Below are 16210 nucleotides of genomic sequence, written 5' to 3'. Positions count from 1 at the left end.
GTGTTATAACTGAGCAATTTCACGTGGAAGAATATTCACTTGGTTCTTTATCTCCAGGCGCGACATAATGATAGATTAAGTTGTTATCGGTTTGAATACATAACATAATGATGATTGTTTTTATTGTGTGAAATATCCATGATAATAATATAGAGTATTAATATTACTGGCATGTTTTAATATTTATTTGGCGGCAAAAGTAAACATTAAAAAAAATATGTTGCGTAGAAAAAAAATATCGTCGTTCTTAATTTGAAATTTGAATTTACTTAAATTTGCAGTCGAACACGCACGCAACCTTTTTACCACCTTAATAGATAAGACGGTGAGTATTTACTAGTAAAATTATAAAGCTGTAGTGTGTTATTTTGAATGATCAAGGAAAACTCTTAGCAAAAACACTATTGTCACAGACTAATAATAATATACTACGTATACAACTATTGTGTATTTTCCTTTTAGCTTCTCAGTCGTTCGTGAACCGTCATGGCGATAATATTATTTCATTGTGTTTTGTTTTGTTTCGTTTGTGTATTTGGACAAAAAGGTTTGTAGAAAGATTTTGTATATTAATATTTGAATCATCGTATTTTGATGGAATATTTCGTTATAATTATCTGCACAGTATTATCTATTAAAGTTCGTTTTTTCGAAAATTGTTCGTATGTTTGCTCAGAGTTATTTTAAGAAAATATTATCTTATCTTCCGTAATCTTCTATGAAATCTCTGTGAAACATAACAGACACTTTTGTCAATAATCGTCCTTTCTATTTAACTTTACTATTTGAAACTTTTCAGTTTTCATACAAGTATGACTTTGCCGCCTCTTTGTAGAAACTATTTTCCGAAAATTTCAATTTAAATTTCTTTTTCTTCTGTAATCCGACGATCCAAAGCGCTTCAAAACGAAATTTAGTGGAATAAATACATTTTTTGTATTCAATGAAAATACCTATTGAATGTTTATAAATTTATTAAGAATACACGTAAATCCATACTAATATTATAAATGCGAAAGTAACTCTGTCTGTCTGTCTGTTACTCAATCACGCCTTAACTACTGAACCAATTTGCATGAAATTTGGTATAGAGATATTTTGATACCCGAGAAAGGACATAGGATAGGTTTTATCCCGGAAATCCCACGGGAACGGGAACTATGCGGGTTTTTCTTTGATGGATGCCGCGTGCCGCGATGCCGCGTGTGGAAAGCTAGTAATAATATACTATTTACAGATGATATAATAACACAGACGTCTTCGGGCCGGTTCGTGGGGTCGCTGATGACGTCACGGCGGGGGAGACCCATACACGCGTACCGCGGTATTCGGTACGCGCAACCACCTGTGGGGGAACTGCGGTTTCAGGTAATGAAATAAATAATATGTATGTCAATATTCCTTTTTAATATTTATTTATTTTTATATTTATCATATCATATTATTTATACATTTATCCTTCCTTGCCTACTTAACATTACACCCCTACATAAAATATTGTAAATGTGAAAGTAACTCTATCTGTCTGTCTGATCTTCACTCTCAAATCACTGAACCAATTTTGATGAAATTTGATACGAAATTACAAATATATTTTGAGATTTTAGAAATCCCACGGTACGGGAATAGGCATGACGACAGTATCCATAAATGATCGTATTAGTGTTTTTAAGGGAAAATGTATAATAAATAAATTAAATATAGTGACTTAGAAATCTTAAAAACATTAACATTAATGAGATTATCAATAAAATAAAACATTGAAATTCTGCAGTTGGCCATTATGACTCACGTCAGATGTGTTTTGTTGTTATGAATATGTTGAGAATACGCATTTTTATTTATTTTCTATTGTTTCACGTATGCTTTATCGACTCAGAACAGAAATACAATTGCGAATTCACGAATACATGGTTCGGGGTTCTCCGCGCCGCAATAATTTCTTTTTATGTTCTCGCATGAAATAATTACCTACTAACACATTTTTGAGCATTATTTTCATGTAGATTCACACTGCAATACTGCACACCACTTATAAACTTTGAAATTCGTTTCTGTAACACATATTAAATAAATATTTTTTTAATTTTCTTCGCAATGCGTACAAATAATTACTTATTTACTAAAGAGTGACGTCACGCCTACGCCATGACACCTGCGAGCTGTTTTGGCACGGTTAATAAATATTGTTTGAAAAATGGCTTTTATCTTCGTTAAATTTAAGTATATTACCGAAATATAAGGCTTTTCTTGTATAGTAAACGTATACACACATTATGGAAGAGGATTTCAAAATCTTTCGTCATGCCTATTATGCGAGTTTTCTTTTGCTTACGATGTATAATAATTTAACATTGAACAGTGTTATAGGTATATGTACTATAATTTAATGCCTAAGCCCCCAGTCCCCATAAAACATTACCAAAATGACGTAAACGCGACGGCTGAAGGGCCGGCGTGTCCTCAACCCGCGCCGGGATACTTGCTAGATGAGGACTGCTTGAGACTTAATGTGTATACCCCGAGGAGACTGGGCAATGGGTAAGTATTATTTATTGTTGAAAAATTGTGTGTTTGTAAGTTGTGAAAAGTAAAATCGTATTTTAGTACGTATGTAATAGGGTAAAAGTGGGATAGATGCCCCACTTTTTGAAATAGCCTCATAATTTTAAAAACATGAATCTTATACGAACACTTTGTATGAATATAGCTAGGTTAATTATCTGTTTTGAATTACTATATATATTTTTAATCCTATCATTTATAGATAATGTGTAATAAATATTTTTGTAGAACACCTTTTTTGAGGATAGATGCCTGCAGAGTGGGATAGATGCCTTACATACTCTATAAACGCGAAATCTAATAAAATTTATATGATAAACCAGCAAATGCCATGTTCACATAGTTGTTCTGTTGTCCAAGAATATACTTGCGCTCGCACTCCTTCTTTTCTTTTATATTTTCGTGGCGTGGTTCTCCTACAATCAGTATAAGGGCAGATCATTAATAAGTAAGTAAACATAACAAAAAAAAAAGCAAATTAAACGAGTAAAATCGGTTAACATAGAGAAAACCTCTGATGCAATCAGGTAAAAATATAAACAGTACCTGTGATTATCGATAATAACATGTACATATGTATTGAAGGATAGATGCCCTTAGAGGCCCCTAAGGGCATCTATCCCTCGAAAAAAAAGGGGCAACTATACTTTTTGGTAAGGATAGCTGCCCCAGTATTTTTTTTTATTAAATAAAAACAAAAGAGCCACTATTTTCACTTAGATTTGTACTTAATGAACCAGTGTATAGACATAATAAGAATATAGTGAAATTTATTAATACTTATCAAGTTATGCAAAGGCAAATATCAACCTTTTTAAATTTTAACATGTTCGTGAAGTTCGCCGCCGATATTATAACACGCACTAGCGAAACACGTCTTCACCAAACAACAGCTCATGCGTACACGAGGTGCGGGGTGAGAGGAGCTCTTATTTAAATCATTAATTCGTAGTCAGGACTCTGGGAAGTGAGGTTTTTTGAAAATGGGGCATCTATCCTAGTGCGGCATCTATCCCACTTTTACCCTATGTACTATTATAGTATTGTGGGCTAATAATGGAAATTAACTGCAATTTATAATAAATAGACGCCTTATGCTTTTTTTATCGCGCTTTTGTAAATAATATATTATGTAATATAATTGACTTTAAGACATCATTTAATACTTAGTTTCCAAATGCTTTATAAATGAGAAATCACCGAGTGGCTAGGCGTAGCCCCGGTAAGTATGGCAAAAAGACGTCGAATCCCACCTGATCATTTTTTTTATTGCTTTATAAAGCACTAGCGGTCCGCCCCGGCTTCGCCCGTGGTACATATTTCGCAATAAAAAGTGGCCTATGTCCTTTCTCGGGTATCAAAATATCTCTATACCAAATTTCATGCAAATTGGTTCAGTAGTTAAGGCGTGATTGAGTAACAGACAGACAGACAGAGTTACTTTCGCATTTATAATATTAGTATGGATGTGCTATTTATTAGATAGGTTTGAAGTTGGTGCCGAACAAGCACTGCACTTAGTATTAAGCCCGTGCACCGACATCAAACATTTTTAATAAATAGCACATAACTATAAATAGTATGTAGTAAATAATAACGTCAAATCTTTTTTATTTCTTACTTTTCCGTTTTTGAAGTCGGTTGTTTTTAACGCAGTTATTTTTATTAGTGAATATTAAGCTCTCCGTGTGATTAGAGCTTCTTGTGAAAATTAAGCTCTCCGTGCGATAAGAGCCTTTAATGAAAATTAAGCTCTGCGTGCGATTAGAGATTTTTGTGAAAATTAAGCTCTCCATGCGATTAGAGCTTTTTGTGAAAATTAAGCTCTCCGTGCGATTAGTTTTTTGTGAAAATTAAGCTCTCCGTGCGATTAGAGCTTTTTGTGAAAATTAAGCTCTCCATGCGATTAGAGCTTTTTGTGAAAATTAAGCTCTCCGTGCGATTAGAGCTTTTTGTGAAAATTAAGCTCTCCATGCGATTAGAGTTTTTTTGTGAAAATTAAGCTCTCCATGCGATTAGAGCTTTTTTGTGAAAATTAAGCTCTCCGTGCGATTAGAGCTTTTTGTGAAAATTAAGCTTTCTGTGCGATTAGAGCTTAATGAGAAAAATTAAGCTCTCCGTGCGATGGGAGTTTTTTGTGAAAATAAAGCTCCGTGCGATTAGAGTTTTTTTGTGAAAATTTAGCTTTCCGTGCGAATAGAGCTTTTTGTGAAAATTAAGCTCTCCATGGGATTAGAGCTCTTTGTGAAAATTAAGCTCTCCGTGCGATTAAAGCTTTTTGTGAAAATTAAGCTTTCCGTGCGATATGAGCTTTTGTGAAAATTAAGCTTTCCGTGCGATTAGAGCTTAATGAGAAAAATTAAGCTCTCCGTGCGATGAGAGTTTTTTGTGAAAATAAAGCTCCGTACGATTAGAGTTTTTTTGTGAAAATTTAGCTTTCCGTGCGAATAGAGCTTTTTGTGAAAATTAAGCTCTCCATGGGATTAGAGCTCTTTGTGAAAATTAAGCTCTCCGTGCGATTAAAGCTTTTTGTGAAAATTAAGCTTTCCGTGCGATATGAGCTTTTATGAAAATTAAGCTCTCCGTGCGATTAGAGCTTTTTGTGAAAATTAAGCTCTCCATGCGTTTAGAGCTTTTTGTGAAAATTAAACTCTCCGTGCGATTAGAGCTTTTTATGAAAATTAAGCTTTCCGTGCGATTAGTTTTTTGTGAAAATTAAGCTCTCCGTGCGATGAGAGCTTTTTGTGAAAATTAAGCTTTCCGTGCGAATAGAGCTTTTTGTTAATATTTATTTATTTATTTATTTTATTTATTTATTCATTTATTCAGGAAAACATTTACAATTCTTAAATACATACTAGACACTTAAAAAGAAGAAAAAAAACAAAATACACTTAAAATCTAAAATTAAATTAAACAAAAATGAATACAAGAAATGTTCCCTGAAAAGGTCTTGGCTCAGCACATTGTCATAGTTCTGAGAACCATAACGCTGATATTCTGCCAAGACCCATACCATACCCGTACCATACATAAAATATAAATACTATAGATAGTGTGAGAACAATATTAGCATATAATATAATAGAAAAAAGTAAGTAGGTATATACAATAAAAAAATAAATGAATAGATAGTTACATAAAAGTGATATGAATAAATAATATATAATATATAGATAATAAATAAATAGTAGATACATAAAATACCGATCGGATAGTATAGCAGTAAAATTTGAATAGATTTAGGTATAATAAGATAAAAAAAATGGTTTCTCGTGGCAGCCCTAAGTCTGTGCAGTGCGGAGTAATATAAATCTATTTTTGATTTTGCATGTTAAGCAAGTGGATTTTGTACATTTTTTTAAAAGAGTACTTTGAGCACACTTGTTTAATTGGCGGAGGGATATTGTTCCAACACTTTGTAGCACAGTACTTAAAGCTACCACGGAAAGCTTGCGATCGATGCAGAGGGACTGAAAGTGCGCTAGTTACGCTCCTTAATCAAAGTTACTTGCTACATATCAACTTAGTCATCGAGTACAGACAAAAATGTACTGAATATAAAGCTTTCCGTGCGATTAGAGCTTTTTATGAAAATTAAGCTCTCCATGCGATTAGAGCTTTTTTGTGAAAATTAAGCTCTCCGTGCGATTAGAGCTTTTAGTGAAAATTAAGCTTTCCGTGCGATTAAAGCTTTTTGTGAAAATTAAGCTCTCCGTGCGATAAGAGCTTTTTTGTGAAAATTTAGCTTTCCGTGCGATTAGAGCCTTTAATGAAAATTAAGCTCTCCATGCGATTTTATGCGGTTATCAATTCGGCCGGTATATTTTTTTTTATGTATGTACACCGTACACCGTACACCGTATGTTTTTTCGGATAGGCCCAGTAGTTTTTATTTTATGAGCATTTTTATCTGTACTCGATGACTAAGTTGATATGTAGCAAGTAACTTTGATTCACTTCCCGGTAACCGATTGAGCTGAAATTTTGTATACGTATGTTTTGATAGCGATGAAACATTATCATGACATGAAGCTGATTTGATGATGGAATCGGAAGGTGGCTATAGGAACTCAGTAATATATTGACTCAACTTTATCGTTTGCGAGTAAACGAGTTTGGGCTCGTTTGATTCGTGTTGAAAAATACACTAAAAAGTATTAAATAAAAATAACTGCGTTAAAAACAACTTCAAAAACGGAAAAGTAAGAAATAAAAAAGATTTGATATTATTAACTACTACATAATATTATTGTACATATTTCGCAATAAAAAGTGGCCCATGTCCTTTCTCGGGTATCAAAATATCTCTATACCAAATTTCATGCAAATTGGTTCAGTAGTTAAGGCGTGATTGAGTAACAGACAGACAGACAGAGTTACTTTCGCATTTATAATATTAGTATGGATTTGAACACTATAAAACTAATTCAATGCATAAAAGCCATCGTGGTAATCAGGTCCCTCCCTGTAGTGGTGTACATCCACGCGGGCGGGTTCTACTCTGTGTCGGGTCGGTCGGACGTGGCCGGTCCTCAACACTTACTGGACAAGGACCTCGTGCTTGTTACCATTAACTATCGACTTGGCTCGCTTGGTAATGTAATAGAGATACATACGCACGCACACACATGCACTGACACTTAATACGCACGTACACACACAAACACACACACATTGATATTGAAAACGCGCGCACACACACAATATTATGTACACGCATAAACATACAAGCGCTTCAAAATTCATATAAATATTATAATGTATGATATTATGCACATTTGAATGACTCAACATTATAATTTTAAGGCTATATGTATAGTAACTATTTAGTAATATGTGGTAATACATAATTTCCATCACACAGGCTTCCTAAGCACCGGCGACATACACGCGCCCGGCAACAACGGGTTCAAGGACCAAGTGGTCGCTTTACAATGGGTTCACAATAACATAGCGTCGTTCGGTGGAGACGCAAACTGTGTGACACTCGCGGGGTACAGTGCGGGGGGGATCAGTGTTGCCTTGCATACCGTGTCGCCTATGTCGCGGGGTGAGAGACCTAATTTTAAAATCAGACAGCTTATAAACTAACGTGTTAAAGTCAGACAATTTATAAACTAACGTATTAATATCAGACAGCTTATAAACTAACGTGCTAAAGTCAGACAGTTTATAAACTAATGCTTTAGAATCAGACAGCTTATAAACTAATGCATTAAAATCAGACAGCTAATAAACTAATGCGTTTAAATGTAAATGGTTTGGTATACAAAACAAATAATTAACACCTTATTTAATATCGATTATAGATTAATCTATTTTTTGATGTGAAACTTCTTGAGGCGCGTTGAGAGTAAAATTTCAAGGTCGCATTATGGCACAACCGTCAAGCGAATTTGTTATCTTTGAATCTCAGCAAAGAAGTTTGACTTCTGACACGTGTGCTCGGCACACACGTTCTTTTTTTTTATCTGTCAACTTTTTTTTTAATAGGTCTTTTCCACCGCGCGATATCAATGAGCGGTTCCCCCTATTCCCAAATACCCTTTCGTTCCAATCTGTTATCCCTCGCGGTGAAACAAGCGCGGCTCGTGAACTGTTCCGTTAGTTCCACGGCGGAACTTGTGGAGTGTTTGAGGGCTGTGCCCTGGAGGGTACTGGGGGACTCGCTGAAGGGCTTTCAGGTGAGATCTGTAATAATTAATTAGGTAATTAATCTTTACTATATGTATACTATATACTATTTATAATATTATAAAACTGAATAGTTTGTTTGTTTGTTTTAACGGTCTAATCTCAGGAACTACTAGTCAGATTAGAAAAATTCTTTCGGTGTTAGATAGCCCATTTATCGAGGAAGGCTGAAACCGCGGTTACAAGCAATGCGGGTGAAACCGCGGAGCATAGCTAGTACCTAATATTGTTACTTCTTGTCTTTTGATGGCTACATTTTACAGTTTTATCTTTTGAAATACAGTAACAATTTTGAATTAAAAATTAGTACTTATATAAATAATTCATTTCTGTGTTGTAACGATTCAAATATGCTTCTTAAAGTTGTATTAAAATAATGTTGAAGTGTAGGACAGCTGGTGGTTTACTCAACAAACATTTATTGCAGATTACTTCAATATGGCCTTTGCCATATAAAATAGTAAAATTTGTTCACTTTAACCCATATAAAAAATTCAATAAAATTGGTTTTCCTTCTAGGAATTTTCGATAGATCCCATTCTAATATGGACTCCAGTGATAGAAGGGGACTTTGGCCAAGAGCGCTTTTTGCCCGAACACCCGCTAGAGATCATACGAGCGGGGAAACTGTACTCTGTGCCGTATATAGTGAGCCAGACTAGAGACGAGTTCTTTTGGGAAGCTTTCCGTGAGGTTTTTTTTTAAAAAATAGCTTTTTACAATATTGATTGATTGAATTAATTTAATTGACAACATTTCATTTTTTATAACACCATGAAAGAAAAAAAATCTTATTTTTTTGCTATTGTGACAACATTCCACTGATTTTTTGAAGTGAAACTTCTTTTGGCGCGTTGAGAAAGCGTTGAGAGTAAAACTTCAAGGTCGCGTCGTGGCAATACCGTCACGTCATAGATTAAGGCGACGATTTCGGTATCTTTGAAGAAGAAGAAGTTTCACTTCTGACACGTTTACTCGGCACACACGCTCTTTTTGTAAAACTTACTGTTTACTATTTATTTAATGAATCGGTTTTCCGTTTTTGGCTCATAATACCTATTATATGGGCTGATGATGATGATGTATATTTTTTTATTTGCAGTAGTGCTCAACAACTCAATATACCGTACTCTTATAAACGAGGACTATTACAAATTTGCTCCATTAGCATTTCTCCTCCCCTCTCCCTCCGACCTTTCTGCTAAAGCCCTTCGTAGAGAATATCTAGGTGATAGGGACTTGGGAAATAGAGACAAAGATTATGTGGATTTGGGAAAATTGTATGGAGACGCGGTTATTGGTTTTGGTGCTCATAGGTAAGATTCAAAAAACAAGCTATCTTCAAGATTGACCACTTTACGGTCACGGGTGGCTGAGTTGGTCAAGCGTTCGCCCCGGATTGGCGTGAAAGGATGCGGGTTCGAGTCCCGCTGAGTGATCGAATCACTATAGTTAAATAAATAAGTTTTTCGAAGAGAAAAAAAGGAACACCATAATATGCAAAATTTTCACTTTTCCACATTCTGAACTTAAATAAATCACCGTCAATCCTTATTTTAATAAAATATGACCATAATATGACCATTGATTTATTGATTAATTTTTAAATAAAAGTTTTCATCATTAATTGTATTTTTATTATTTACTTTTTTCATTTATTTCAGGTTAGCGAATCTACTGGCACACAATAACAAAGAACCGACGTATTACTACGAATTCGATTATATCGGAAACCAGAGCCATTATGTAGACCCAGCTACTGGGAAACCCGCTGGTATACCTTATTTTATAATAAATATTAGGAAAACTAGAATTATATATCCAGGAGTATTTTAAATTTAACTGACATTAAACTTTTAAGCTTTTTAAGACTATTGACCTCAATAATTTATTGGACTTTACAAAAAAATCATCAAAATGACAAAAAAAGTATTGAAATAGTTGTAAGTTTGTTAAACGTAGTACTTCTTAGACTAAATTTTCGCTTTCATGGCAAAAACATATTTTTTTTTATATTAATATTATTTTTGCTCCCCACCACATAGTTTTATTTCCATTCAATGTGAGGGTTGCCTGGTAGAGATCGCCACCTAGCGATAAGGCCGCCCTTTGCTGTTTTTGTTAAGTCTTGTCTTTATTTGATGTATTTACTAGCTTTCCGCCCGCGGCTTCGCCCGTTTTGTCTAAAACATAATAAATTATATACTAAAACTTTCCTCTTGAATCACTCTATATATTAAAAAAAAAACGCAACAAAATCCGTAGCGTAGTTTTAGAGATTTAAGCATACAAAGGGACATAGGGATTAGGGACAGAGAAAGCGACTTTGTTTTTATACTAATACTAGCGACCCGCCCCGGCTTCGCACGGGTGCAATGCTGATACTAAATACACTACAGAAAAACTGTGAACGTTGTGTATAAAAACATAGCGACCCGCTCCGGCTTCGCACGGGTATCACTACATAGTATAAAACAAAGTCGCTTTCCCTGTCCCTATGTCCCTATGTCCCTATGTCCCTTTGTACGCTTAAATCTTTGAAACTACGCAATGGATTTTGATGCGGTTTTTTTTAATAGATAGAGTGATTCAAGAGGAAGGTTTATATGTATAATAAGATCCATTAAGTAGTGGAGAAGTACTGTTATTTTTGAGGTTTCTAATGTGATGTCGTAAAAAATTACATTTATTCCGCTTACATTGCAAACGCAGGCTGAACCCTACGAGTTTTATCAAAATAATGTACTAAGTATTATACACATTGAAAAGGTCTACAGAAAAGTCCGCGATGGTATATGTCTATCTCTTATGGATAACCCACAATAACTTTTTTTTGTCATTTACTTTTTACGACAAATAATGGCTAATTTTCGAAGCGATTTTAACCAATACAGCATTAATCTTTAACCAATTAAATACCATGGATACATTGTTCATTTAATATAGATCTATATGGCCCTTTACACCGTATGATTTAAGTGAATATTTTCGAAGATATTACAGATTTAAAAATTGCGGGACGTAGCGTTTGCGGCCGCCCGGCTATGTAGGTATTTTATACCCGTGCGATGCCGGAGCGGGCCGCTATATTTTTATACCTATACAACGTTCACAATTTTTCTGTAGTGTATTTAGTATCAGCATTGCACCCGTGCGAAGCCGGGGCGGGTCGCTAGTAAAATATATAACCGGGCGGCCAGCCGGTACCGCCGCAAACGCTACGTCCCGCAATTTATAAATCTGTAATATCTTCGAAAATATTCACTTAAATCATACGGTGTAAAGGGCCATATAGATCTATATTAAATGAACAATGTATCCAAGGTATTTAATTGGTTAAGAATTAATGCTGTATTGGTTAAAATCGCATCGAAAATTAGCCATTATTTGTCGTAAAAAGTAAATGACAAAAAAAAGTTATTGTGGGTTATCCATAAGAGATAGACATATACCATCGCGGACTTTTCTGTAGACCTTTTCAATGTGTATAATACTTAGTACATTATTTTGATAAAACTCGTAGGGTTCAGCCTGCGTTTGCAATGTAAGCGGAAAAAATGTAATTTTTTACGACATCACATTAGAAACCTCAAAAATAACAGTACTTCTCCACTATTTAATGGATGTTATTATACATATAAACCTTCCTCTTGAATCACTCTATCTATTAAAAAAAACCGCATCAAAATCCGTTGCGTAGTTTCAAAGATTTAAGCGTACAAAGGGACATAGGGACATAGGGACATAGGGACAGGGAAAGCGACTTTGTTTTATACTATGTAACGTAACGGCACCAGTCTTGTACAGATTAAGGAAAAAATTGAAGTTTTTTGCAAATTTCTCGTAGGTTTTTTAACTTTATTGGATATTGTTTAGTTATACCTTTAGTTCAATGCTAGTTTAACGTAACCAATGTTAGAAAAAAGATTACAATGCATAAATAATGAAGTTATTTATAAATTAAAAAACCACTTTTTTGCACCAGTGATGGACAGTGAAAAATCTAATGATGGACACCCAGTTTTGGACAACATCCAGTTATGAACACCCATTTATGGACTGTACCTAATGTCGTTTCTCCAGTTATTTACACTTGGAGAAGACTTATAGTTATCAATAGAATCTTGAAAATGATGATTGGAATACAATAAATCGGGGATGTATTTATAAAAAATAGTACTTATTAATTATTTTGCATACTTATAATATTTAAAACAGTCTTAATTTCCATTTTCTATGCAAAAATTGGACAAATGCATCGTTAAATACGAGTTATGTCCGTTAAGAAACACCAATATGGTTTTTTTTCTCAATAAGTCAGGGATGAAAAATATAACTAAAAAAAGTACTGCCATTCCATCCATATTGGGACTTCTTCTTCTTCGTCATATCACTCTAGGGGGTCTGTTACCCGCTTCACGATGTTCCGCCATATCTCTCTGTTTCCTGGCATTCCGCTACACTCGTGAAGTGAATCACCATTCTGAATCCGCCAGCAGCCTTAATCTGTCCATCATCGGTCCATCGATATGGATTCCAAATTGTAGCACGAGGCAAAAAGCTTTTTTTAAACTGTTGTCAAGATGGTGTGGATGAAATTTAAGCGTGTGTGCTATATGGTGGTGAAATTTAGCAGCAGACAACGATCCAAACAGTTCATCAGAGAACTCTCTATGATAGATGCGTTACAATACGCATAAGTATGCGACTTTTCTACGTAGTGATAGAGAATGAAGCCGAGAATGAGTCGCACAGCACATAATGACCCATTGTTCTAAAATATATTCTTCCAGCCGTACAAATAAAAACTTGCTTATTCAAACCTTATGCAATGCATAGATATGATAAGAATAAATAAAGAATAAGGATGTCATAATTTCTTACAAATAAATTTGGAATAACGTCGATGTAACTATGCTCACGCTATGCAATGGACGCGAAGCGGCAACGTCGCAATTCATTCACAAAATTATGAAAAACATTGAAATTGTCTACGGTTAAGCCTTGGTGCTGTCATTTTGCTGACGCTCGCGGCTCGTTTGACTTCGTCAAATTTGTTGTGAAGTTTCATCATACGATGTTCTGTTTATTTATTTTTTAAATATTTATTGGAAATAATTTAAATATATCATTAAATATGCAAGCAAATGATAGATAACGCTATCCAATATCTGGAGAACAGAAGATAAACCCACCTTGAGATAGAGAGTTGCCAAATAACTGGTACTCAAAACATACAACTCCAGGCTTAGAAGATTTATATTTTCAACGAAAGTGTATATTATTGTGATAAGTTTAGAAATAAGTTTTATGTATGTATGGTTTGGCGCATGTTGTAAATAAATAAATCATTATAAATATCAAAAGGGTTTTTCATAATTTCGTATATTTTGACATTTCATACAAAATTTTCCATTTCAATAGGTACGTAATGAAATTATTAATTTGCTCAACTTTTTCTACTTCTCGTATCGTCCCATTGCTATTATCTCAAATTTAGATTGAAAATTGCTTCTAAAACTTGTAAAACACAGCACAATGTACTAAAAGATATGTTATACTCGGTTATGTCAGACTTATACTAGGGTGGTAGCCGTTAATAAGGACGGAATAGCATTAGTATGAATATTTATTACGAAGTTATACTAGGTTACATTTATTTCGTGTTTATTTGTATGATTTTCCCTTATTCTTAGTTTATTCTTTGCATAAAATGTTATAACTCGTTTATTTGTACGGCTGTATATGTTTAGATAGATATTATGTTGTTGGACCCATTAGTGTAATTTTAACAAAAAATATCAATGTCCATTATAGGAACCAAAGCAAATCCAGTCATGGACAATTGTTGTACAATATTGGAACTCTTTGTTTGAAATGGTCGTGATAGGTATATTATTAATCAGAAAGAAAAGACAATACAGAAAAGCGCATGTAATTAATACCTTTAAAAAAAGTTTATTTTCGACATATGTCCATAAATGGATATATCCATAGAATTAAATCCAGTAATGGACACTGATGAATTTTATTTAAACAACATAACCTATCATGATACTAAATCGTGTAATATTTCGTACACTTAACTACTATAAATAAAAGTAATATCAAATTTTGCTGACATTTATACAAAAATTCTTATAACCAAAATTGTGTCCTCACTTCCTTAAGGATTTTCTTAGTAAAAACGGATTTCTTCGAAACGAGTCGCAGCAACTAAACGTAACGTTCTGCCATCTTCAAACATTTTGGCCGAATAAGATGAAATGTCGTATTTTGATAGCTTATGAACCAAACTTTTATTTTAAGTATTGCCAAATTATATAACGTTAATTTTGGTCTTAATATTTAAATTTAATATTAATTTTGTCCATTACTGGATGCTTGTCCACGACTGGTGCCGTTACCTTAGTGATGTAGTGATTTTCAGAGCAATAAATAAAGCGTTATCACTTATTCATTCAAAACTTGCAGGAGTGGCCCATCACGACGAATTAATATATCTGTTCTCGCTTCCCGCCGGCTTTGAACAAATCCCTGCAGTTTCTGACTCCAGAGACTCCTTCATGGTGGACAAATTAACCGACATTTTCTACAATTTTGCTCGCACTGGGTAAGTTGGATGTTAAACAACTTAAAAAATGAGGTTTTTAATTCGACTGTATTGTCTCTGTCTCGGTTTGTATTAGAACTTTCAACTGGATGAACCGATTTTGATGTTTTTTTATTTGAAAGCCGAGTGGTCCCATTTAAATTTGGTGTAATTCTGACCATTTCAAGGCATAATATTTTTTTATTAATTTAATTTGTCTATTTATTAACTAATTAATTTTATAGTTTAGTTTTTATTAATTCAGTTTAAATTATTTTTGAGAAAATTTTAGAACAAAAAGAAAATTCAATCATGTCACACCTCGCGAAGCCGTGGGTTCAAATCCCACCTCGTGATCTAATTTTTTATTCTTTAAAACATTCTCATCTATTAAGCATTTGAATGCTATAAAACTAAATATTTTTTATTTATTTATTTATATAAAACTTAATTCAATGATTTTTTTAATTACCCCCAAGTATATAAAATGACGGATGAAAGTTTTACCAGAAGAAGCGTGGGCCGCGTATCTATGCTGACAACAGCTAATTATAAAAGATACAGTACTACTCCTTATTTTATCCCTGGAATTTAATTTTTCATAATAAATTTATAATTGTATTTATTCCAGTAACCCAAACAGTCTATTGGACGACAAGCCTGTCACGTGGCCTCCCATACACCCCTCTAACAGGAAATATTTGCGAATCGGAGACCGTTTCTCGGTTCACACAAATCTATTTGAACACAGATTCAGAGTGTGGGAACACCTGTATCCTATTGAATATAATTTAACGAAAATTTAAAAATAAATGAATTTATAAATGAATTTTGTTTATTTTTTCCTAACTACAACCTTTTCTATTCACTCACACTCACACATGACAAACGTGACTCTCACAAGTGACACACGTGACTCTCACACGTGACACACGTGACACACGTGACACACGTGACACTCATAAGGGAATTACAATTGAATATAATTATATATATATATATATTATATATATATATATATATATATATATATATATATATATATATATATATATATATATATATATTATACTAGCGGTCCGCCCCGGCTTCGCCCGTGGTACATATGAAAAATAGATGTTGGCCGATTCTCAGACTTACCCGATATGCACAGAAAATTTCATGAGAATCGGTCCACCCGTTTCGGAGGAGTATGCAGACTAACATTGTGACACGAGAATTTTATATATAAGATATATATATATTATATATATATATATATATATTATATATTATATATATATATATATATATATATACTAGCGGTCCGCCCCGGCTTCGCCCGTGGGTACATATGAAAAATAGATGTTGGCCGAT

At 33.9% G+C, this 16210-nt stretch overlaps 1 protein-coding gene across 3 annotated transcripts; it reads left to right on the top strand.

Moving 5' to 3' along the window:
- The first annotated feature begins 461 nt into the window (after positions 1-461).
- On the top strand, positions 462-15683 carry LOC149898807 (juvenile hormone esterase-like). Of its 3 annotated transcripts, none has more exons than XM_090115170.1 (11): positions 462-547; positions 1238-1368; positions 2399-2541; positions 7026-7162; positions 7433-7618; positions 8062-8252; positions 8782-8950; positions 9368-9578; positions 9927-10036; positions 14737-14875; positions 15486-15683. In XM_090115170.1, the coding sequence occupies exons 1-11, from the start codon at positions 487-489 to the stop codon at positions 15658-15660; spliced, it is 1653 nt and encodes a 550-aa protein (XP_089971296.1). In that variant the 5' UTR covers positions 462-486; the 3' UTR covers positions 15661-15683. The 3 variants fall into 3 exon arrangements, with proteins under 3 accessions (XP_089971296.1, XP_089971293.1, XP_089971297.1); XM_090115167.1 differs by having other exon boundaries at positions 9365-9578; XM_090115171.1 differs by lacking the exons at positions 462-547; positions 1238-1368 and having other exon boundaries at positions 2489-2541; positions 7040-7162; positions 9365-9578.
- Positions 15684-16210: the final 527 nt, after the last annotated feature.

This window comes from Colias eurytheme, chromosome 22 (assembly GCF_061535395.1).
Source record: "Colias eurytheme isolate Ceu_HAF_F1 chromosome 22, ilColEury1 Martin Lab GWU primary, whole genome shotgun sequence".
In the NCBI taxonomy this organism is placed as follows: domain Eukaryota; kingdom Metazoa; phylum Arthropoda; class Insecta; order Lepidoptera; family Pieridae; genus Colias; species Colias eurytheme.
The sequence above is the reverse complement of the archived record's forward strand: the minus strand, read 5'-3'. Positions and strand labels throughout refer to the sequence as shown.

Excerpts from the sequence above, each read along its gene's own strand:
- LOC149898807 (XM_090115167.1), top strand. The coding sequence starts at position 487 with ATGGCGATAATATTATTTCATTGTGTTTTGTTTTGTTTCGTTTGTGTA. Across the intron at positions 1,369-2,398 it reads TGGGGGAACTGCGGTTTCAG|CCCCCAGTCCCCATAAAACA; the intron begins GTAATGAAATAA and ends TTAATGCCTAAG. Across the intron at positions 9,579-9,926 it reads ATTGGTTTTGGTGCTCATAG|GTTAGCGAATCTACTGGCAC; the intron begins GTAAGATTCAAA and ends CATTTATTTCAG.